General features: G+C 33.3%; 1 protein-coding gene across 1 annotated transcript in view; it reads right to left on the bottom strand.

The window, feature by feature from the left end:
* Positions 1–5,732: 5,732 nt before the first annotated feature.
* The window catches only part of LOC148622990 (COMM domain-containing protein 10-like), a 38,284-nt gene continuing 17,184 nt past the window's right edge, over positions 5,733–26,832 (bottom strand). Inside the window, exons 7-8 of the mRNA XM_088573410.1 lie at positions 11,735–11,794; positions 5,733–5,877 (exon numbers count right to left, since the gene is read on the bottom strand). Of these exons, the coding sequence (XP_088429536.1) occupies positions 5,839–5,877; positions 11,735–11,794 (99 nt within the window). The 3' untranslated portion in view covers positions 5,733–5,838. The remainder of the gene's footprint in view (positions 5,878–11,734; positions 11,795–26,832) is intronic.

The following is a 26,832-nucleotide window of genomic DNA, read 5'->3' as shown; positions in this document are numbered from 1 at the left end:
AGAAATACGTGGCTAGACAAAAGTGCAACGGAGGTTGTGTTATTGTATTCTATAAAAATGGTTAAATCCATATTTAAAATTCGAAAATTGCTGTGTTGATTGCATGATATGGTTTAGAATTGATCAAAATGTAATGTATGATGGTAAAGATTTATACTTTTGTGCAATTTATATGCCTCCTGACAAAAACATTTATTATACGAAATACAAAATAGACGTTTTCGACGCTTTAAAAGAACAGATTGAACATTATTCAGCCCTAGGGAACATAGCCGTTATCGGTGATTTAACCGGACGAGTTGGTAACAAGCCGGACTTTATTGTGCAGGACAATCTGAATATAGATATAGTTAATAGGATCGAAGATCTAATTGATTACGAAAATGATGAACCTTTAAATGATAGAACAACAGAGGACCTTAAACCACCCAATACATTCGGTCGCCGTGTATTAGATTTGTGTGTATCTACTGGATTAAGAATATGTAACGGACGATTTGGAGATCAAAGTTCAAAGTATACATTTCAAAACAAAAATAGATGTAGCATTATTGATTATATGTTATTATCTAATAATGCATTTTCTATTGTAGACAACTTTATTGTTGGAGATTTTAATACCTTTTCTTGTCATGCTCCGCTTTTGGTAGATTTGAAATTGAAAATTTTCGTTCCTAAACCAAAGTGTTCATGTATAACGATAAATTATGATACGATACGATGGAATGACGAGTCGAGGGAGGAAATAAACCATGATCTTTTGGCAACGCTCACAAGTTTGATGAACTGTGTCAAAGTATATCTCCTGATCCTGACAAAATCGATGACGCTGTATCGAATATGAACTCTTATGTGATGTTTTTGAAAAATTTACTAAAACAAACGAATGGCGTACTGTTAAATGTGATAACTGTGCTAACGCTAACTCATCATGTAATATGAAACGTGATAAACCGTGGATAACAGACGAGTGTAAAGAACTCTATATAAACTATAAAAGTGCACTGAAAAGATTCAACGCAAATCGTTCAAATGAAAACAGACTTAAATTGAATTTAGAAAAAACAAAAATATAAGACTATTGAGAATAAATTAAAACGACGTTATAAAAACGGACAAGGTGATATGTTTCAAAAGATGAAGAAGATCAACCCAAAACGATTCTACGGTAAATTTAAAAAACGGAAGAAGCGTATTAATAACGATTTATCAACAGATCAGTTTGTGAAACATTTTAAAAAACTGATGACTTTAAGTGATGAAGATAATCCTGAAAGCGGTAACACTGATAATACATGTATTTATGATGAATTGGACATGCCTTTCACCAGTAAGGAATTAGAAGAGAGTGTGAAAAGATTGACTACAAATAAAACTCCAAGTGTAGATAATATTTTGAATGAATACATTTGAAATAGTAAACCCGTAATATTACCAGTTTTATGTAAACTATTTAACGCTATTCTTGAAACTAGACATTTTCCTGAACTTTGGGTAAAATGTGCAATAGTACCTAAGGGTGATGCTAATGACCCGGGAAATTACAGAGGCATATCGCTGGTGTCAAACTTAGGTAAACTGTTTACTTCTATAATAAATGCAAGACTTACTAAGTGGAGTGAAGAACATAGTGTACTCACTGATGTGCAGTTTGGATTTAGACCGGGGTATGGTACCCACGACGCAATATTTGCTCTACATTCCATCGTATCTAAATCTTTAAGAAACAAAAAAAGGTTGTATTGTTGTTTCATTGACTACAAAAAAGCCTTTGATAGTGTTAACCATTCAAAATTATGGCTCAAATTATCTAGATCAGGTATAACTGGTAAATTGTTAGATTTAATCAAATCCATGTATGCAAAATTGAAGTCATGTGCTAAACATAACGGTACTTTTTCCGAATTCTTTGAGTGTAATGTTGGCTTAATGCAAGGGGAGTCTTTATCACCTTTTTTATATGCACTGTATGTAAACGATATTGAAATAGAATTGATAAAACAAGATTGTATTCCATACGAGTTGCAAGCTCTTAGTCTATATCTACTAATGTATGCTGATGATACAGCGAGTTTTAGCGAAAGTAAAGAAGAGTTGCAAAAAATGATTGATGTCATTAATACATGTTCAAACCAATACAACTTGTATGTTAATTTATTAAAGACTAAAATTGTTGTATTTAGACATCGAGGTATTGTCAAGACTGAAGAAAAATGGTTCATAGATAGAAAACCTATTGAAATCTGTGATGAATTTGTATATCTTGGAATTATGTTGAAATATAATGGTAATTTTACTGAAAGTCAAAAATTATTGTCTGATCAAGGACGGAAAGCTGTTTATCATTTATTCAGCAAGGTACACGATGACTATTTCAACACAGAGACAATGTTGTCCTTATTTGATACATATGTAACACCTATTTTGAATTACGGTAGTGAGGTATGGGGTAATCATAAAGCTTTAGATATAGAAACACTCCATTTGCATTATTTGAAAAGAGTTTTAAACGTAAAGAAAAGCAATACGAATTATATGGTATATTTTGAATTGGGCAGAGTCCCTCTATATATATAAGTAGATACTGTAAAATGATGAAATATTGGATAAAACTTTTAAAAACAGAAAATTGTGTGTTGAAAGGTTGTTATAATGAAATGTTAGCTTCCAGTTATGGAAAGCCAAATCATAAGATGAACTGGTCATGTAGAATAAGAGAGCTATTGTGTAAATATGGTTTTAATGATGTATGGTTAGCACAAAATGTAACTATGGAAGAGGTTTTTATTGCTTTATTCAGGCAACGCCTTGTGGATGAATTTATATGTCAAGCTACTGCTTTTTTTGACACTTCACCAAAATGTCGTTTTTATAGATATATTTATGATAGATTCAATTTACAATTTTATCTTGATAGACCAATTAACTACAGATATAAGTATGTTAGAACCAAATATAGAATAAACGCACATAGTCTAGCTAGTGAAGTTGGAAGATATTATAATATCGATAGAAATGCAAGGATATGTAGAATGTGTCAACTAAATTGTTTTGAAGATGAGTATCATTTTGTTTTGGATGTCAAAGTATACTGATATACGTACAAAATATATCAAACCTTATTATTATAGACGCCCATCTTGTTATAAATTGATGCAGTTATTCTCTGTTAATAATATAAAAGAGTTAAACAACCTTGGGAAATACTTATTTTTAGCTGAAAAGATTAGAAATTCTTAAATATGTAATATGTTTGTCATGCTCCGCATTTTATTTTAATTTAATTGTATAGTATTGTATTATTATCCATGTTATAGTCCTATAAGCTGTATTGCTTCTGGAATAAAGAATATATATATATAGTACTGTAGAGGTGACATAATCAAGCCTTTGGGTAATCAGAATATGTCCTACTACTGGTTGGGCTCTTGCCTGATTGTATTGTCATTTAAATCAAATTGATGGTAATTATGCAGCAAAAAAGGCAAATTTACGTGCTATGACTGGATTCAACAGTTGTTTAGCTACAATGCACTTATATGACTTTGGGAGAATTTTAAAGCCTTTTAGACATACATGTCAAAATATTTAGTTCAAACCTATGATAAGCAGAATCAAATGCTTTGTATTGAAATTAGTAAATAGAAAAAAAAACATGGGAGATTGATTTAACATGTAAATTTTGTAAATTTGTATCATCAAATCTATGTGTCCGAAAAGTTTAGAAAGTTGTGGTTAATTTTTCTCCCATTTGTTTTGTTTTGTTTAGGTGTCATGACTGCTCAGTTTATAGACGTCTTTTGTAAAAAGCTTTGTCTAACAGAATAAAAATTCAACAAGAAATCTGTGGGCGATGGCTCACCAGTGATATCCCGCATTCAACCACGATATAAGGAGAATAAACAAAGTCCTCGGTAAACAGGAAGTTCATGTCGAATTTCCCCAAAAATTTATCCTAGTATAAAGCATAACTACGGGAAAAATGTGTTACAATTTCAAGGCACTGCGATGAGTAGTTGCAGAGAAAAGCGCAACAAAAATGTCAACTTTCAAAATATTAAGTAAAAATTAAAGTGGTTGCTGAGAAATTTCGACGAAAATTTCAACTTGCAAAAAATAATGTTAAAATAAGCAAAGTCCTCGGTAGACAGGAATTTCCAAAAACAGATCCCAATATATGGCATAACTACATGAAGAATTTATTAAAAATTTCAAACCGCTGTGATGAGTATTTGCTCAGAAAAGTAAGACGAACATTTCAACTTTCAAAATATTATGTAAAAAATAAAAGTCCTCGGGAAACAGGAAGTTGTCGTAGATTTATTTGAAAATGGATACCATCAAATGGCAGACCTACGGGAAGGCAAAAAAATGTTTTAAAATTTCAAGCCGTTATGATAGTAGTTGACGTAAAAAGTGTTACGGAAAAACGAAAACACGGACAAGGGTAAAACTGTATACCCCCTCTCCTTCGAAACAGGTTTAAAGATTACTTTCCCTATTTAAATCCATTTTTTATGATTTAAAATGTAAACAGCAAACTGTGAAGGCCTTCTATTGCTGCTAAGGCGTTAAACCCCAACAATCAATCAATCAATCAATCAATCATGAAGGCCTTCATTGACTCAGTACTTCAGTACTTTGATTAACTATAGGTAGCAAAAAATTGATCAAGAAGTCTAAGCAATTTCCACAATGGGAAATAATCGAACGGCATGGTATTCTTATCTTTTCTCTAATGGATGTAAAATCTAACTTTGTTATAATGTTTAGTGGTAGTTCGTGTATTTTTGCATCTTTCTAATAGTTTAACATACTGGATTAATATAAAACAAAAATCTCTGGATATTGATATCCATTTAGTTGCTTATTATAACACGAATTTTTCGACTATTAACCGTAAAATGTTAATATTAAAGACATTTGTTACATACTTCTTCATACATAATTTAACATGTTGAATGGCAGTTTATGGTACATTCACTATATGTACATGAGATTCCTCTCCTCTCCTTTCCTTTTCTTTTTTTTTACCTAAACCTTTTTTATGATAAACAGAATACAACATAATTTTTTTCACCATTGTGGAACTTCATATATTTTTTTCTTGCTAGAGAAAATTTTTTTTTTCTTCAAAGTGCAAGTAATATCTTTTTTTCAAAAATATATCAGCCCCCCCCCCCCCAATATAAAAATGGTCGGTGCCTTACGAAAGAGTACCCAGTAATATCAAGGGAAGCAAGATTTTAGCGGAAGTCACCCCATTTTAGAGCATATCGCATTTGTACCATTTCGGATGTTTAAGAATAATCAAGGGGACCAAGGTTATAGCGGTAACCAAAAGAATGTTATCCAGGAACAAAGACCAGACATGGAAAATAGACATACACAATAAAGAACATGAACTAACTAAAATCATACATACAAAGGAACAAAAGTAAATGAGCAACTCAGACGCAATTAAAACTGGGAGCATGGACTAGGTGCACCGGTAGTGTAAGTGTCCTCTGCTTTTCTAGAAACACCCACCGAGTAATTCATATGTCAAAATGAGTGGCAGTGAATATATGACGATTAGCGACTTTGAAGACTTCAGTCTTTGATTTTAGTTAGAGCACAAAAAACAGAAACCCCACTTTTTAAATACAAAAAAAGTACTACAATTCAAAAAGTTAATGTTCAAAATATATATATAAATTCTGTTATTTGTTTTCAATTATATAATAGCATCACAAAAGTCAACTTTAATCATAATTCATGTTTACAAGAATACATCCGATAAATGTGTCATATTTCTACAATTGTTCTTTACATACTAAATGACACAAGTGTGTTTCATCAACTCAAACCATCTATTTGCTTCTGTATTGTTTCCAACTGAAAATAGATAACAAAAACATCACACTTTTAAATATATTTACTTTTATACAGGGCAGTCAATCAATATTAACATAGTAAAGCACAAGTCATGCATGATACAAAAAAAATCCCTGTTAAAATGGATAAGTAATGCAGTCAAGCAAAATGCTGTCTTATAAAAACATGTTAATATTTTATAAATACAGTATCTCAAAGTTAAGTCATATTTTTATACCATGACACAATGTCCATTTAACAAATCAATTTTTATTCTAGTATGTTTGACTTTAAAGACAAAAAATTTCTGAATATAACCGGTGCAAACTATTTTATCTGAGTTGCTTTAATTTTTAAACCAAGAAATGCAAATATTATGGACTTTGGGGCAGTTAATGCTTCATGAACCTCAAGTTGGTTACACAAGCATAACTTGGTAAAAAATTAATAAAGAGCATCATGCAACACAGCATGATAAGACTGCAGTCGTTGAACACTGAATAGTTCGAGTAAATGTAGACACAATATTACTATTTGACACAATTGAGCATAGGAACTTACAGTTCATTATGGACACACACAACTGGTTTAACAAAATAAGGAATATTTGCCACTTTCTAAATCAGACCAAAAATTAAACAGTCGTTTTTGGAGTGTGTGGCCCCTTTGACCCCTTAAAACTATAAGAGATATGTTAAATAAGTTCTACTTAAAATAAATTTCCTAAAAGCCAATTTACAACTTAAGATCTGTCTAGGCCAAAATTTGAAAAAAGTCCCTCATATCTTCATTCGTTTTAAAGTCTAGATCTTAATTTTATTTGCAACAATGATATTATAATATTAAGCAGAATAATTGCCTGAAACATATTTATTGATATTGAAAGAGATTTTAATTAATATATTAGGAATTATATATGGACTATATTCTGTGTATTCATTCAGAAACAGTAGGGAAGTTCCTGACATAAACTGGTGACATAAGGTATTTTGATGCTGAAGGATCAAAAACCTGAAAAAACACATTAATGTCTGAATTATAAAATAGGATCAACAGTAAGCTTTTTTATCAATTCTAATGATAAAACCTTTTGTCCCCCAATTTTTGTCAAGGAAGGCTATTTATAGCCTGAAGTTGACTCAGAGATCGTCGGCAAGTGGGATTCAACCGGAAGTGGATATTGCCACATGGAACTGCCTAAATATTCCGCGGTCTGTTCTCTTTACCCTCCCCCTTTTCCACCTTGCAAATTTACGTTAGTAGATCGCTCCGCCACTGATCAATATGTGATGCTTTATTTTTCGTACAAGAATACCAAGAAGTGTAAGAAAGGACTACAAGCCATACTGGTCCAGTGAGATACAGGCAACACACGAGGCACTCACAAAGGCAAGGGGTGATGCAGAACTAAATCCCAGTCAGGAAAATAACATCAAACTCCAAAAGTGCAAGGCCAAACATCTAAGAACAAAGACTGAATGCTAAAGGAAAGGGTGGAGAAAGAAAACATCATCTATGGATATGAAAAAAGATACAAAAAACTTTGGAACTTGACAAAAGCACTGAATGATGAGAAAAGCAAAGGTGAAAAGATCACGCTAGAAGTTGAAGAAGTAACAGCCATAGAAAAAGCGGCAGCAAATGAATTTGCTAAAGGCTATGAGAAAGAAAGCAACACTGATATACCACCATCACCAGATAACATCACCAATGAAATGCTTCAACACCTTGGCACCTTAGCATTAACAACTTTGCTAGAGATTCTCAACTTGAGCTGGAGACAAGGTCAGGTCCCTCAATGTTGGAAAGAAGCCATAATGATGCCAATACTGAAGAGGGGAAAGAACAAGTCGAAAGCCTCAAGTTACCGCCCAATTAGCCTAACAAGCAGTTGCTGCAAATTAATGAAGCGTATAATCAACAAGGCCTACAGAAATACTTGGAATCGGAGCTGGTTTTAGACAGTACAAGAGCACAGAAGATCAGACAACACATCTATCTCAAGTAGTCGAGGGTGCATTTCAATCAAAGGAAGTAACGCCAGATGTCTTTGTAGATCTTCAGAGAGCATTTGACAAAGTTTGGAAAGATGGCCTTCTTGTGAAACTTCTTAGATTTGGAGTAAGTGGAAGAATGTACAAATGGACCAACTCATATCTGTACAATAGAAGGGCAAGATACAAACAGCATTAGATATGGTAGTCAAATCGGCAAATGAGTGGTGTGTTACCAACAATAGAGAGAAAACAACAGCAACCCTCTTACACTCTCACCTAAAACCCAATCTGTCAAACTGACCGTGGATGACATCCATATCACAATGGAAGATCAGCAAACATACCTTGGCGTAACCTTCGATAAAAGACATACATGGAAACTGCATATAATGACAGCAGAAGCCAAAGCCAGACGAAAACTAAACATCATGAGAAAACTTGCTGGTAAAAACTGGGGTGCTAATGAGAAAGTTTTGAAATCTGTCTACGAAGGAAATCTACGCCCACATCTAGAATATGGGTCTAGTGCTTGGATGGCAGCAGCTAAGACTCACCATCAGACTCTAATTAAAGTCCAGAATCAGGCACTCCGCATCATCACAGGAGCCATGAAATCAACACCTATTGCTAGTATGGAGGAAATTACAAACATACAACCATTAAGTAAGAGAAGAGAATGTAAAGCTATGATACAGACCACCAAATATCAACGCTTACCAAACCACCCAATGAATGAGAGACTGAAACAACTATCCTCAGGGAGACTCAAAAGATCCAGCTTCACTCTAGGAACAAGAGCACTGCAAAGAAAACACCAAGAACATCTACCTAAGCATGTCAAACCTATAGATTTTAAAATGAATGACAATATATGTGCAGAGAAGGAGGACAATGTAACCATTCAGACAACAGTTCCGTTACTCAGTGTCAAAGATGAACAATAAAACATCGTCAGAAAAATCGTAACAATGAGCATGCTGGAAGAAGAGTATCCATTACTTGAATTGTGGGCAAGAGTTTACAGACGGTTCAGCCACAAATGCGACAACAAAAGGAGTGTCCGGTATCTACATAGAATACCCAAATAGAGTACAACAGTCAATGGCAATACCAACAGGATTACATTGCTCCAACTACAAGGCCGAAAAGGAAGCACTCATCCATGCGGCAAATTACATTAAGGAAACCGCAGAAAATATGCAAGTACTATTCCTAACAGATGCCCTCTCCGTAATACAAGCACTGACCAACAACAAACTACCACAACTTGTAAGAGCTATTTATTCCACCAAGAGCCTTAAAACTGCCACACAGTGGATACCTTCACATTGTGGAATCAATGGAAATGAAAAAGCAGATAAGCTAGCAAACGAAAGCGCTCAACAACAGCAAAATGAAAATCCTGTCTGCTACACAGAGATGAAGACCATCATCAAGTCTCTGCACAATACCCCTCAGAAGCAAGATAGCTAGCATCAACTAAAAAGATTTGCGCAAACTACAATCTTCAGGCTCAGGTCAGGACACAACAGACTCACCCCACATCTGTAGAGTTTTGAAGGTCATACCATTGCCTATGTGTCCCTGTGGAGAAGCAGAGCAGAATACAGAACACTTTCTGCAGACGTGCAAGTTACACCAGGAACAGAGAAAGAAGATATGGGATAAAGCAACCCCCATTACAGAGCAACTGTATGGACGATAAGAAGAAGAAAGTACTGAAGCCATATAGATTATTACAGACTTTCGTTAGGTATCTAGAAAGTGCTGGTATACTAAAAAAAAACTTATTTGCAAGTGTGTTTAAATAACACAGTGAGTAATTATACCACCCAAAAACGTGTTTTATTGAGGTCCGGGGTGGGGGGGGGGTTGGCCTCTCTTCTTTTTATGGGAAAATTATAATTTTCATGTGTAAAATTGACAAAAATGGCAAATAATGTCCTAGCACCCCCTTTTCTGAGGGACTCCAAGCTGCCACCACTGATTTTCAAAGTGTATGGATCCACCTCTGCTAGATGGGTCCTGAAGGTTTGAGAAAGTGTTCTAGTGTTTGTAAATTACAGGTATTTTTGTGAACAATTTTGATAAAAAAAATACTTTTGCTTATGCTAAGGGTTTTTCAAGTTGTTCCATATTTTATACACATTGTACTGTTAAATACATGTAAATTCTATATATATCATGTGTGTGATTTGATCCCAGGAATTTAAAATGCAAGCAATGTGTACATGTACATGAATAAACATACAAATGTACATGTAGCAAACAATATGACGTATTTAAACTAGAAAATAAACATTTGAGTCATGGAATTGTTAAATTAATATGATTTCGAAAGCAGAAACATAAACAATGTCTGTTTCAAAGGTAAGAATGAAAGGCAATGTAATTAAAATTAGATCTTCATTGCTCCCCCTTTCTTCTATGTCACATGAAGTCATGCGACAAAGAAAAAAGGGGGAGCAATTAAAATCTAATCTGAATTTGATTGGGATGAAATGAAGCCATATGGCATATTTGTCACATTCAGTAGTTGATCTTGATCTATCAAAAAGAGGGATATCTAGTAAAAATTAGGTATTTATATGTACCCAAACAAACTTTTAGAGAGTAAAGAGTGCCGGCTTATGACATTAGTGCTGAAAATTTTCCTAAATACGTTAAAAACGATTTGATTACATTTTTATTGTATTAGAAATTGCTCCATTCTCAAATTTTCAATCATTATCACTGTAGCTGACCTGTGATTTAAATACCCAATATCACACCCCTAGACTTATATTGCATACCCTAAATCACAAGCCTAGACCTATTTCGTGTACCCCTAGACCTATATTGCATACAGCACAAATGTATATCACACCCCTAGACCTATATGACATACTGTATATCACACCCTTAGACCTACATGTATATCACATACCCTATATCACACCTCTGGACTATACCACACCCTTAGACCTACATGTATATTACATACCCTATATCACACTGCTGGACTATATCACACCCTTAGTCATACATAATATGCACATCATATACTGTATATCACTCCCCTAGACCTACATATATATATGGCATACCATATATCACGCCCCTAGACCTATATGGCATACCATATATCACACACCTAGACCTATATTGCATACCCTATATCACATCTCTAGACCTACATTGCATACCCTATTTCACACCCCTAGACCTATATTGCACATCCTACAGACATCAAATCCCAGGCCCCTCAGGATAAAAATGATCAGTGCTTAAATCAATATTCCTGCAATTGAAACCTTATCCCCATCTGCTACAAGCCAAGAACAGAAAAATCTTTTCAAGGGCCACAACTCCATATAGGAGTCTTTTCTTACCAAGACCCAATCTTTTGAAAGGCTGACCAAAAGAATAACAGAATCAATTCAAAGGTTCCTTTTTTTCTATCGTGGTTTCCAAAATATTGGCTAGAAACTGCAAAAAAAACTTCATATTTTTTGGCATTTCAAAGGCAATGATTCAAAAAAGGAATCATCCTGCAACTCTGAACCAATGGAGACTTTTATAAGGACCACTTCATCAATTGAAAGATTCTTTGTTTATAACTGATCATGGAGACTTGAAGATTTCTACAAGTCAGAGAGGAAAGTCATCTTCATTTTTCTCTATTTCTCATTGTTTTTTTTATATTCCTTGAAATAAGTAGCTTTACTCCTATATTTTATTAAAAAAAATGTCGTAATTTTTTTTGATGGATCAAATATAAATTCACAGATTTTGTTCAGGATACCCAAAGAAATAATCATACAAAATATCAACAAGCTCTGCTCAGTAGTTTCAGAGGAGAAGATTTTTAATTGTCAACACATGATGCCCTAGACACTCACCTGATTATAAAATCTATACAATTCTTCATGTGTGAATTCCATTTTGATTTTATCCTTTTTCTGAAAAATACAATTTTAAAATTAAATAAAATGTAATGTTTTTCCCTGTGCAGCAATGTAAAAGTCACAGTATCTGGCAATATGATGAGGATATGATATACCTGTCATAGCAACAACCATATTCAAAAGAGAAATTTAAATTACCTTAAAAACTATAATGACAATATATACATAAAACTTCAAATGAGAAGAAAGACTGTATATTATAGGGTGTAGAATTTAAATCAAGAAAAAATCTCAAATACATAAAAAATGTAAACAACAAATTAACATTCAAAAGTTCCAACAGATGCATCATCTTGCACTGTAATAAATTCTTTCCTTGTTTTATGAGGTATGAACCCTTTTTATTTCTAGAATAACAAGTATATAAGCTTGCTTGATCAATTTTGCTTGTTTTGTCATTTTATTCATATTTTGTTATACTGACACTATGGAAGTAGACCTGTTGTTTTAACAAGGCTAAACTAGAAATACTGTGAGCAAGCTCACAAATAAAATACCCCCTGCTTCAAATAAAGTTAATATATATAACCTGTAAGTTCAATTATCTCCCTTTGAAGTCCTCGAACAGTAACTATATTCCTTCTTACACACCTACATGTGATGCCCAACCTTCCTTCAATATTTCATTAAATGCTCTTCAGCAGTTTAGGAGGAGTTGGGTTTATGAGGTTTTAACATGTAAATCCTAAAGTTGGATTATCCACCTTTGGAGTCCTTCGACATTTACTACACTGGATGTTTTTGATCCTTGTGAAAGATGTAGCATGAACAGAATTTCAAAGATTAAATCATGTAAAATAAAACTTAAAACATAAATTTGCACTTCCCATATTATACAGAACTGCTTTCTCTTATGTGTATAAACAGAACATGCTGAATGTTAATCTTTACTACTAATCTGTAGATCAGTAGTTAAACTGTATCCCACTGACCACACATTTACAATATTTTGGTTACATTCCTGCTTTTCCACAAATTTTTAAACCTGTTGCACAATTAATTTGCAACTGCATAAAAAAAAAAAAAAAAAAAAAAAAAAAAAAAAAAAAACTCAATTTGAATTTTTCAAGGCAATTTTACTTTGTTACAATTAGTGCTCTTCACTTCCTGTACCAATAGAACAATTATGTAAGGATATTTTTTTTACTGTGTGTGGAATGGAAAATGCCACTCTTGGTACATTCTGCAAAAATAGGGCATCTAATGGATCATCAATGTTACCCAGCTATGTTGTATGATATCCATAGACACATTTTAAATTACTACTAATCACATGGAGTTACAAATTAAACTCAAATTTCAATGCTTATCAAGACTCTATAATCTTAAAACTACTTAATTTCATTTTTTTTTCAGCATTCTAAATTATTCCCATTAATCAAGAAAAAAATAATTTCACTGCTTTCACTCATGTGATTCAGATAACAATGGTAGAACTTGTTATAATGTCCAGATATCAGTCATGTAATTCTAAAATGTTATTGAAATGCTATTTGGCCCCATCTATTCCCAAAATTCTGAATCAACTGAAGAAAATCCAAGCATTACTGAACCACAATGAGGATGATGCCATTATATTATACCACTGTATTTTTTGTCATTTCAAAAAATTATTGGTAGTCATGAAAAATACCATAATTCAATATTCCTATGAGTTTTGTTCTTAATGAAGACAGCTGCATTCCCAAAATTTTGGTAAAAATTGAAATATTTTTAATAAAACAGGTTTGTGTTCTTGTTGACATCTTCACAAGAGTTTCCCCAAATGTCTCATTTATTTTAGACTGTAAATAGAGAGAGATTTTATCTTTCATCTATATAAACTTGAATAAAATAACTTGACTTCTTATCTTGTAAAGAGATTGGATATGGTGACACATCAGTCTTTTATAATATGTGAACAAAATATAACAATGTACAATACAATAAATTTAAAAACAGTAACATTGTTCCTTTAATTCTTTACTTCATGAAAATGGATTGACAACTTTTGACACCCCTTCTTTTAAAACTACCCTCTTAAGGCTTGTAGAGAGGTTAAGCCAAATATTTCACTGTACTTTTTGGGGAAATTTTACTTAAAAGGCTTACAGCCAAATAAATTGACCATTTTCCAGCTCAGATGGTGACCAAAAAGAAATCCTACATGGGATCCTATAGGAAGGATGTGCCGCTTCGGTATGGGGGCTCCTTCCACACCAAAATCTGTCTGAAGCCCTTACAGCTTTGTCAAATAGCCTAGAAATGTGGCCAATAGCTATCTTTTACAGATTTAGCTGGTGTCTAACCCTTCCCTTTAATACCATTTAAAAAAATTAAAGCTAATTTTTAGTGAAAATTTTTTAAAAAATCCATTTTTCTGCACATTTGAGGCTTCCAGTCGAGTCCATGGTAACCATGAACCAGTATCTACATCCTGTTTCTTGAAGACATTTTGCCAGTGAATACTTCCACCAAGTCAAAACTTAGTAGATGAGGACATTGTTACTAATTTCTTCAATCATGAGCAATTTATAATATGAATGCAACCATTTAACATCACCAAAGTGGACAGATTCCTCCAGTACTGTTTATTGGTATATGGAACTGTGACAGTATCATTGACTTTCAAAGTTAATAGATTGTGGGGTATGTGCATGAAAAGGATACAGAATTGTAGCATACCAGATGACTGACCTATTATAAGTGGTTCAACTTAGACTTGCCTAATTAGAAAAATTTACATGATAATAATAATAAGTTAATGCTTACTAAAACTTTCGAGTTACTGATTTTATTTTTTAGTTGTAAATATGCCACGCGAAATTAACCAAAACCCCGTCATCTGAAGGATAACACCGTTATCTATGGATTAACAGACTAACTCTCAATATCACCTGTGATCGATTATTAAATTCCGCTATATATGATCACGAGTTAGCAACCTGTTAACCAAGCTTTCTTGATATCTCGGCCATAGAACGTTTCGGCCATAGTACTTTTCGGCCATTGTCCATTTCGACCATAGTCGTTTCGGCCATGGTTGTCAATACGCAATCAATCAAGAAATTAAATCTTTTACATTTAGTTCTGGAAATATATTTAAAATAAAGAGCAGCTTTACTTGTACCTCAGGAAATCTTTTGTACATTGTAACTTGCAGAGGTTGCGGGGAAAATTATGTTGGACAAACGAGAGCACCACTCCGGTAGGAGAGGAAAGATGTGACTTTAGGTTACAGACCACCAATTCAGCCAATGAGCAATTGGAACGTACGCAAAAATAGTCCTACGCAGAAATTACACCTGTGCCTCCTAGTGCTGTGAAAAAAGTTCTCATCTTATTTAAAAAATTTAAACAGTTTCTGAAAGGAAAAACATTTCTGTACATTTTATAGGTGCATTTTGCTTCTTGTGATGTGAAGCCTAATCTCATAATGATTTCTAAATATACCCCTATCTTGGGAAAACATTGGGATTTCCCATGCTATTTATAGACACTTCACTTCCGGTGACCAGTACTGCATTGCAAGTCTGCTAACCCCACATGCCATTCTGAGGATTGTGAGCTGACATATGTAGAATCATGCTGATATATAGTCCTCTGCAGGTTAAAGTTAAGGTAAAGTCCAGAGAAGCCATTGAATATTGTGAAATTTGCATAGAAGCCTATAGGAAGTGGAATTATGGTTTCTGGCCTTTATACATTCATTCGTGTGTCTTTAAATACATTTAACAGTGTGTGTATATATATTTATATCCTGCTTAGGGAGCGACCAACTTTGCATCGCAAATTTGCAACCTCGCATTGATTCTAGAGTTGGGGTGTAGTTTGGACTTAATTATATATATGTATGCATCCTTGTATTAACATACTATGTTTATGCTCGCCGTGCATGCTATGTACAATGTATCTACATAATAATGTACTAGCAAGTAAGATGGTAGAATTGCCTCACCCCATTAGACTTCCTATATGAATCATATACTTGGTGTGGCTGTATTTGTATACTGTTACAGATCCTCTATTGTCTTATTCGATACAATCAGAGGTTGTCCTATTCAGTCACATCATGTTCGCACTCTACATTTACTTACGAGGAAGTATCACTCGGTTAACGAAAGCTATACTATATAGCCAAGTTGGCCGAGTGGTCTACGGCGTTGGACGTACTGCAGGCGTTGTTGCCATAGATGTCAGAGAAGAGAAGGGGTTCGAATCCCGCTGAGGGAGCGAACCTGGAATCGATTCTAGAGTTGGGGTGTAGTTTAGACTTGATTATATATATATTCTAGAATCAATGAAGTATTTTAATTTGTTAAAAAAAAGTTGCATTTTTTATCAACATATGCTTCTTTTGTCGTAAAATAGTTTTATTAGAGAAAAAAAATATCGTTTTGCCCTAAATATAGACGTTCGAAGTGAAAGAAATCACAAGAATAACATAACTTGAGTGCCGATGACATACAAACTGCAAATCTCTGATTTGCATCACAAAAATACCTACAGAAAGATGTAGCAATGGACAGGTATATAATGCTGAAATTAATAAGACTTGGTTCTTTTTGTATTTGAATGTTGTATCAGATCATTATTAATACATCCTTAACCGCCGTAAATTCGATAAAAAGACATAATTTCGTCACTGAAAGTATAACAAATGTCATCAACTAAAAAGACAATTTTGCATTGGGCAACAGCTCCATATAATTTAAAGGAAGCTGGTCTTCCAATTTTTACATGACGATTTTAGTAGATAATTATATGATTTGATTATAATTAAATAAACAGGAAATTGCAAGTGGTATGACAATTATAAGGCTCTATAATCAAATTACCTACATGATTAATGATTAATTATCATTACGTACTAGAGACATTGAGTTGTAATTAAATTTAATTACAGTTCTATGCTAGAAACCACAAATAACAACATTCATTAAAAAAAAAAAAAAAAAAAAAACAACAAACAAACAAACAAACAAACAAACAAACAAACTAATAATGTTTTTACAAAAGTCACATTCTTTAAACGTACATGAAAAATTTAGAAAATTCCAATATGAAATGAGCGGGAAATAAACTGTACCTTTTATTTAATATCCCTTCTTTTTATACATAAATTATGCTGAACATTGTGGATTTTTTTAAAAGTACATTCGAGAGAATCCAGCTATCAATAATTCGAATGTATTATCTTAATACGATCTTTAAGTTTTTTGACGAAATAAAAATGTCATGCAGTTTATTGATACAATTTATTTCTCTGAAGATAATTCTGAGGCAACTTCTTAAGAAGAAGAAACTTTATTGCGTCAGCATAAACAGCTTTAGCATTTACAAAACAAGAAATGTAATACATAATCAACAGACGCGTAGTTGAGCAGGTCCAGGGAGCGAAGCCCCCCCCCCCCTCCCCGAAGCTCCGCGGAGATAGCGTTTTAGAGCATCATTTATGCCTTTCCTGGATGTATTTTGTCAAAAAAAAAAAAAAAAAATTGGCAAAATTAAGTGCAGGCAAAAGCTTTTTTGCCTAACGGCAGCTACGCGCCTGATCAATCAAACTTGTGTAAATTGCTCTTTTTTAAATAAATTATTATTTTTTTTTTATAAGTTTACTACTAGATAACGCAATTAATTCATTTATAACACTTTGACCAATCAAACTGGGTGTTACATCTATATTCGGAGTGCTGAACTAAAATATTTATTATCGCTTGCTTCGTCGGTCCGGTTTTTTTTAAGCAGAAAAATCTTAGCACGCTTTAAATGTTTATTTGATATACGAAAAATATATATAGTCGTCATTTTTTTTACATGTTTTGTCACTGGAAACATGTAAATCTAGGATGTTTTTTATGGGTTGTTGCACTATACACTGCCCCGATTTGTGGGGCATTGTGTCTGGAAAGAGCAAGTTTCTTGTGTTCTGGTAAACGAAGACTTGGTATAGTACTTTATAAAGTTAGACCGACTTGTCTCCAGAACGAGTCATCTTGTTCCTGAACCGACTGACCAATAAATACGTATTTAAGTTCCCTGTGTTTTCACACATCGCTGTCTAGATAGGCGTAGAGCGTGTAGGTTTGAGATAACGAGTACAGAGTACATAGCTTTATCGTACCCCTTTTTACCCTATTCTGATGGGCCCGGACCCTTTTTAGTATGACCACTCTATTCGATAAGGAAACGCTAATCTGACATAAGATAAAAAGAAAATAATGTCAAACCTATATTTTTCGATAAAGCTATGTACTCTGTACTCGTTATCTCAAACCTACATGCTCTACGCCAATCGGGTACGTCTTAACACCGCAAAGACCGGTCTTAGTGCACTAAGTTTGTTTGTTTGTTTGTTTGTTTGTTGGTGTTTAACGTCCGAACAGCAATATTTCAGCTATATTCAGACAATGAACATGAAATTGATGACAAAATGAACATGAAACGATGAGCACTATTTAGTCGCCTTTTACGACAAGCTTAGCGCTGCTGCAGGCCTATTCTTTTAACACCCGGACCTGCACGGGTATAGTGCACTAAGACAATAAAAGTAGCACTGTGACCCATAAGACAGCATTTTTTCTTACTACCATAAGAAAGCATAAGGTTATTTAAAAATACATCAAATACACCAAATTTAGTATAAAAATCATTTGTAGTCTTTTATGCTGAAATTTCCTTTACATATTACATTAAAGTAATTATATAAAATAGATAAATCAATCTTTTTTTTAATTGAGTTGAAATAATGTTCTTTTTCGATTATTTGTTTATGCACTTTTTGTTTTAGACTTTGCAATTTTTGTTGTGGTTTTTTTTTTTTTTTTGAATAATCGTAATGCCGATTTTGAAAAAAAAACCTATACAAGAAATGTATAAAGAAACAGTATTAAGTCGTATAGTTTTTAATAGTGAAACAATATTTATTACATTAATAACATTTACATCCTCCCAAGTGAGGGTTTTGAGTCCATCCTTGCATCCTCAAACCCCTGACATTACTCATTCATATTTAGCGGGTATCGTCCAGCGCCATCTAGTGAGTTACTGAAATTTAACCCGGATCCAAAATCCAATCAAATCACTCGTAATAGAAACTCTTCGATATAACTTACAAAATGGCTACACATAACGTCATTTTTTTCAGTAAAGACTCTAAACAGAATCTACAGCTATCATTTTTGCTCATATTGCATCATTTGTGACATCGTGCAACTTTCAGTTACTGCATCGGATCGTCCATTACCTCGGATTATAGTTTACCTTTCCACAGACATTTTATGTTAAATCGATTTTCATTGGTGCTTCGCATCCGGAGAAGCAACCAATCGGAATTGGCTGGACGATATCCGCTAAGTATGAATGGGTGATGTCAAGGGTTTGAGGGAGCGAGGGTGGATTCAAAGCCCTGACTTGGGAGGATGTAACATTTATGGTACAACTTCAAAATCTTTTCTGTGTTCTATTTGTACGAGGTCTTTTACGTTGATTTGTTTTTTTAGCAAGTCTCTGGTATGTTGGCATTTCCAGTTTTCCACATTTGGATCGAGCAGCATTAGCATAATTCTTTTTGTCCAAAAAAAAGTCTTTGGTACAGTTTCTTTCTCTTCGGCAGTTTTTGAGAACCAGATTTGATGTGTAACGGCATATCTTTTAAAATAACCAAATAGTTCATAATTTCCTGTACCAAACGGGGTTCTTTTCAGGTCTGCTAAATGGACTCTAACATGTCATGTAATGACTTTACAAGTGATGGAATCGGTTGTGCTTCTAGTCCAATGCCCGTTTGAAAACGTGATTGATGGATTCACAATTGTTGTTGGTCCAAACGCGGTCTTCAGTCAAGTTTGCAAGTGGCTTGTTTACATAATCCAATCATTGGTGTCGTCTGCTTTGGCTATACCACATGGACTGAATATTTTATTTATGTCGGTCCTTTCTGTATCTTTTGTACCAACGTTGTTCTTTAGATGATCAGCAACATTGTCTTTTAAATGTTTTGTGCATAGTAATCGGGTTGCTCCTGGAAAGACCCTGTCTATCACGTATGTCAGACCCTTTTCGTCGTCACTGCCTATTCTCAAGTCTATACAGTTGATAGCCTCTTGTAGACGTGCCTTTACATGTGATAGGAATGTATGATACGAGAGAAACGAACTCTCCCAATGAAGAAATAATTATTATTTCTTACTGTAAAAATGAAAAAAATAAATCTATTTTCAAACGAGGTGAAAACTGAAAATGAAAATGACCAAAAGATACTATTGCTGTGAATAATTACCTCATGTAGTCTCGACAAGCAGCTTTCGTAACTAAATGAAAACCAAGGTTTCCACATGGCAGTTTTCGAAGTAGAACTAACGAAACTATGATGCTTGTAAATCAAACTTTGTAAATGAATTAAGATATCGTTGATGATTAGGGTTTTTTACGGTCTTGACTATCCTTACGGATCTCGCACGACCGCCCCTTACGGGGATTCTGTTAGTAAATGTCTGTTAGTAGTTGGAGGTAGCGGAGCCCAGCCTTCGGGATACCCGACCGAAGAACTCAGAGTATGTCCTACTAGCGTGGATCCGAGAGCGTTTCCCCACTCTGTTTGGGAGTAAGTCAACGTGAAGAGTGAAGATATCGTTTCAAAACTTTGGCAATTTATACACATTTACTTTTATTGCTCAAAATGCTTTATGTGTGTTTTAAAAACATTTTCCATAATTAACTTCAAAGTTTTTCCAATGTTTTATCTATGATTATCCCTAATAAACAAAATCACCACATCCAAGCTTGAACGGTCAATACTGTACGCATCATTGACCCTAATTAACGATCAATGGACATCAAATAGCACCCGCGTGATTGTCGGCACGTGCCGGTGAAATTGCACAAAAGACTAAATAGTGAATGATTCAATGACTATTATTATATTAAATCCAGAACATTCTAAGCATTTTTTAATTACCTTTCCAATGATAGTACGTTTACTTCGAAAAAATGTCATCTTATGGGTCTTAGTGCTACTTTTATGGTCTTAGTGCACTAAGACCGGTCTTTGCGGTGTTTAGACGGACCGGGTAAAAAAAAAGCGCTCGGGGATTTTTTGTGGTCAAAATATAAATATGTTACGGTCGAAATCGGAATTTCCCCATTCCGGAATGGGACGCGTCCTGAATTGGAATAACGCGAGATTCCACGTTATTCCGTTTCAGGCCGTCCGATTCCGGAATGGGACGATCTAGTTTATTAGATAAATAACGCTATTTCAAGTTCCTAGGCGGTATTTATCTGAATATGACAGACGCAGCAAAAGGTCTCAGTCTTGTATTATTTGCCTCATAGACTTCTATAGTATACCATAAATTTTCATGGTTTTTTTTTTTTTTAAATAGACAAGGAGTTTCAACTTTTGACAATGTTTTTCAATTAAGGAAATGTCAAAAATAATTTTTAGGTTCATTTTAGAAAAAAAGGGCACAAACTTTGGTACACCAGGACTGGTCAAACTAAAAATAGTCCTTTTCTACTTTCACTTTTATTTTGAGTCCATAAAGTAAAAACCTTTTCTGAAGCATTATTTTTCATTAAAATACTTTTTTTCCTCAAAAACTAGTTTTTTGTGTCATAGCTTGATATTTACCCTGTACTTCTGATGAAAAATGATAGTCATTTGCGTACACCGCTCAGGAATATGTAAGACAAGACTGATACCAAAATGGACACCGAAGTAGAGTTCAAGAAATTTTGAAAATTTTGTCAACAACTTACCAAGTGAATTGAACAAATTACTTAGTGGTCCAATCAATGTTGACGAAATAGTTAAAAATAAAAATATTAGAAATCTAAAAAATGGCAAAGCCTGTGGACTTGATGATATTCTTAATGAATATTATCTTAAAAACACTGTTTTGGAGCTAATACCTGTATACTTGGATTTTTAATTTAGTACTCGATACAGGTATTGTACCAGAACTTTGGTCACAAGAACTTATTGTACCTATTTATAAGATCCAAATAATAATAGAGGAATTACACTAACTTCATGCTTAGGGAAACCTTCTCATCCATTTTGAATGAAAGACTTACTAAGTCTTCTGATGAGATTGAGCTCTTATCTGAATCATAGACTGGATTTCGAAAGGGTTATTCTACTGTTGACAACATTTTTGTGTTACACTCCCTTTTAGCTATATATTTTTCAAAAGGTACAACTATTTTGCACATTTGTTGACTTTAAAAAAGCATTTTACACAGTTTGGAGAGATGGTCTGTGGCTAAAAGTTAAAAAATCCAATGTAACAGGGAAAATATTTTCAGTTATTTTCAATATGGATCAGAATATTTAGGCTTGTATTAGGCATCAAGGTAAACTCTCTGCATTTTTAACTGTGGAGTTGGTGTAAGACAAGGAGAAAACTTGTCGCATTTTTTGTTCTCAATTTTATTGCATGATCTAGAAATCTTTTTGCAAGACAATGAAGTACAAAATCTAGATTTGATAGAAAGTTCATGCTTAGAAATGTTCGATGTATATGTCAAAATATTTGTGATGCTTTATGCAGATGATACAATTATAATGTCAGAAACAAAGGAAACTATGCAAAAAGCATTGGACGTGTTTGCTAATTACTGTAAAGAATGGAAGTTACAAGTTAATACTGAAAAGACAAAAGTTATTGTCTTCAGTAAAATAAAGTGTAAACGACATTTTCAATTCCAAATATATAACAAAAATATAGAAATAGTAGAGTCGTATACATATCTAGGCACGGTTTTCAGTTACAACAGCAGTTTCACTATTGCAAGAAAGCGTCTAATAGATCAAGCCCAAAAAGCTCTATTTGCTCTCTATAGGAAACTAAGAAACATTCCACTGCCAATAGATTTACAGTTGAAGTTATTTGATACTTTTGATATCACCAATACTGTTATATTCCTCCGAGGTCTGGGGTTTTGAAAATAAGCAAAACATTGAAAAGGTGCGTCTTAAATTTTCTAAAAATATCCTTAAGCTGAGAAGCAGCGATTCCAAATTTTATGGTTTATAAAGAGTTGGGTAGAATTCCACTTGAAATATTTGATTACGTCAGCATGGTTAGCTTTTGGGAAAGAACTATGCAAGAAGAACAAAAACTGTCAAATACAATGCTTCGGCTTATGTTAAAATAGCTTGAAAATAATCCAATCAAATTTTGGTGGAATAACTATCATGTTAAATCTATCTTGGATGATACGGGTCTTAGTTACTTATGGAATGAACACGTTAAAGTAAATATTAACTAGCTTAAGGTCGCAGTTAAACAGACATTATGTGATCAATTCTACCAGTCTTGGTTTTTACAAATGGACACCATATCTCTTTTTTTTACGAAAAATTGTTAATATCATATGAAAGTGAATGTGTTAAAATATAAATGTGAATCTGTATGTATTCACATATTTAATGATATTGACTGTTCTGTGTATTTATGTATATAAATAAACCATTTGTTTATTTATCACTTATGGATTAGCCTCTGTCCCGCTGATACTTCTTTTAAGAATAGTCCTTTTTGATCACGAGCTAAATCGGGAATTAAATACAAAAGCAAGTACCGAGACAAAGAGGAAAAATATATCAAGTTATATTAAGTCTGTTCCAGACATCCTAATAAAAACTGAAATTTTCTACTACATGATTGCTTGCATTTTATTGATAATTGCTGGAGTTGAACCTAATCCTGGGCCCTCGTCTACATCCAGTTGTAGCACAGAACCATTAAATACAAGCTCCACCAGCTTAAACCTAAGTTATTCGCAAATTCTGAAGAATTCCGTATTTTTTCTTCACTTGAACGTGCAAAGCATAAAACCAAAACTTGAGCAAATATCAATTGAATATAAAGACTTCAATAGCCTCTCATTTACGGAAAGCTGATTAAAACAGACTGTATCTGATAATGAAATTTCGATAACAGGATACCAACTATTCCGCAAAGATAGACTAGTTCGTTTGGATAGGGGTGTTGTTGTGTATGTAAGATCCTGTAAGATCCAATATCGACTGTATCTGGCGTCCCGTCCTTTGCGTTGGTCAATTAGAATGCTTATGGTTAGAAATAAGACTTAAAAAGAAAATCGTGTTACACGGTACATTTTATGTTCCACCAAATAGTAACGATAATATATGGGAAGAAGTCTCCGAGTCTTTAAAATTGGCCCTGAATACTGCAAAGACATTACTGTAACAGGTAATTTTATTTATTAATCAACTGTCTAATTCTCCAAACTATGAAATTAAAGATCTTCAAATGTTTAGCCTTCAGCAGTTAATCATTGAACCTACCCATTTTACTGAACACTCATCATCCCTTATTGACCTTATCATGCTAAACAATCCAATCAACCTGTTCATCACTGATGTAGGTCCGCATCTCTTAGATCAAGTTCGCTTCCATTTACCCATTTTTGGAATATTAAATCTCCCAAATCTAACCTCAAAAACTTGTTAAAAGAAAAATCTATCTATATAAAAAAGCAGATTATAACCTACTGAGAGATCGTCTCGCTAGAGTAGACTGGGACTCCCTATTTGTAAATGAACAAATAGATTCGTCTACTTCAAATATCACGGATGAAAATATTTCTGTCTGTGACGAGGTTATACAAAACCGTGTCATTAGTATAAACAAGAAAGACCTACTTTGGATTAACTCTCCCTTAAAAAAAATTAATTAGGAAGAAAAACCGCTGTCATAACAAAGCAAAAAAAGCATGATAGTCCGGATAGTTGGGAAAAATTCAGTAAAAAGTGAAATCTAGCCGTTAAAAATGCGAAATCTGACTATTATAGCAACATATCGAACAAAATAATAACGAAGACACGGACAAGGGTAAAAGTGTATACCTATCCTTCTGAAAGGGGGTTTAAAAATTACTTTCCCTATTTTAATATTAGACAATCTTTTTTATAATTTGAAAAGTGAACAGAGCAAATTATTAAGGCCTTCATTGACTCAGTACTTCTGTACTTTGATTACACTATTGTTTTCGGTCTTTTTACCGTTCACATACTTATAGAACTTATAAAAGTCATTCATTTATGTTGATTCTCAAATGTATTTGCTTCTAACCTTCCTTTAGTTCAGTGGAAGAGAAATCGTGTTTTACATTCTTTCCTCCTACCTAGAGTTATCAGTCCTAAATATTTTTACATGCCTTATTTGGTCCTTTAATTTGGTAATAAAACATTATTTTTTATTCCAATTACTTCCTATGATTAAATTCGCACAACTTTATTAAAAGCAAAGCATGCTTACGCTGCAATTGCATGTAGTCCATGCTCCCAATTTTGAGGATTCACGCGATTTGCTCATGTTTGTACCTTTTTGATTAGTATAAGCTTTTTGTGTGTGTTTGTTTTCCATGTATAGTCGTTATACCTGGATTTATGAATTTCCTTCTAATCTTAAAATTGAATTTATTACATCATATTCAGTACATATGTCTTACATCTATAGAACATATTTAAACAAATGTTAATATTTTTAGTACACATCTTCAATTTAAAAATACAATGTAAATATTTTAGTGCAGTTTGATCCCTATAACGAGGTCGAACTTTCCATAAGTTTAGGAAAGTATTAACACCCAATTTAAAATATATACAAATACAGCTAAATAGGAAAAAGTAAAAACTTTTGTACGAATAAAATTGAAAAAAGAACTTCATTATTAAACCTTGCCAGATAGATTTCAAAGTAATTGTAACAATGAATTACACCCTAAGAAAAAGGGAAAAATAACCTTTAGGACTTTTCATGGTTCTTTATTCTTGTTCAGTTCAATCAACCCACGAACAAATAATAACCCATTTCCTCTAATTCTGATGAAAATGGTGGAACTAATAGAAAATATAAATGATCTGTAATACAATATTACCAAAATATTTAAATATATCAAACATTACTAAGTGTTTTGCATATCAATTAGGAATAAAATGTTCCATCATGCTGAACATGTAGCGGAAAAAAGAACAGAAATGTGACTACAATTCTTTTTCAGCTCCCCTGTCCAATGTAAATTATAAATGCTGAACTTATTTTTTTCGGTTATATACATAAAAATTAAATTATTAAAGAATAAATTCAAATAGAAATATTTCTATAGCAACAAAATTAAACAATATAAAATAAAATATACATGTATGGTAATAATGTAGTGTATAGTTAAAAAGTAATTAAGGGAACCAAAAACTCTATCGGAAATCAAAAGAATGTAATCAAGGGACAAAGACCAGACATGGAAAAAGAAAACACAAAAAGAAGATAAAGTAACTGAAATAATACATAAAAAGTAACATAAGTAAGGTGGTATACCCGCTTAGTGTTTAAGGTTCCGTAAAATTATTGAGTGTAAACAGAAAAATCATTTAAATGCGTCGGGGATTTATGGATAAATAAGGTGTTGTTCTATAACGATTTTTTAATTAAACATGAAAAAAAGTGGTTAGAGCTAATTTAGCAAGTTCCCTTTACAAACCTCGAAATATGCAGGCACGAAACCACAATTAATTTTCCCACCGTCTTCTTTATAGCCTTTCTGTAATTTAAAAAAATTCCACCGGCGCAATTCAATTCAGATTTTCTGGGACGTTAATTTGAACCTTCCAACAACTTATATAAAAAATATAAAAAAATTTACCATTATTTTTTCAAATTTTATGCATAAACACAGAGATACCCTAAAAAATGACCCAAAATGGCTTCTGGATGTCACAAACTTGACCTTTTTTGACCTCACCAAATCACAACCTAAATGTCAAATTTCTCATTTCAACACATCTACTAAAATAATTTCATTATTCCTCTTCCATTTGAGCACAAAAAGTATGAGAAATTCTGAAAGGAAGTGTTTCTAAAAAATTTTTGAAAAATCCCCTATTATTATAGGAACTATAGGAACTATATTCGTATACAACGAAAAGCTAAGGGCAGATAATTGTGGTCTCGTACCTGCACTGAAATATCTATAAACGAGATCGTCCCATTCCGGAATCGGACGACCTGAATCGGAATAAC

This window comes from Perna viridis, chromosome 3 (assembly GCF_037379345.1).
Source record: "Perna viridis isolate PV_CMFRI_1.1 ecotype Kerala chromosome 3, ASM3737934v1, whole genome shotgun sequence".
Lineage (NCBI taxonomy): Eukaryota > Metazoa > Mollusca > Bivalvia > Mytilida > Mytilidae > Perna > Perna viridis.
Note: the sequence above shows the minus strand (reverse complement) of the source record. Positions and strands in the feature narration are given on the sequence as shown.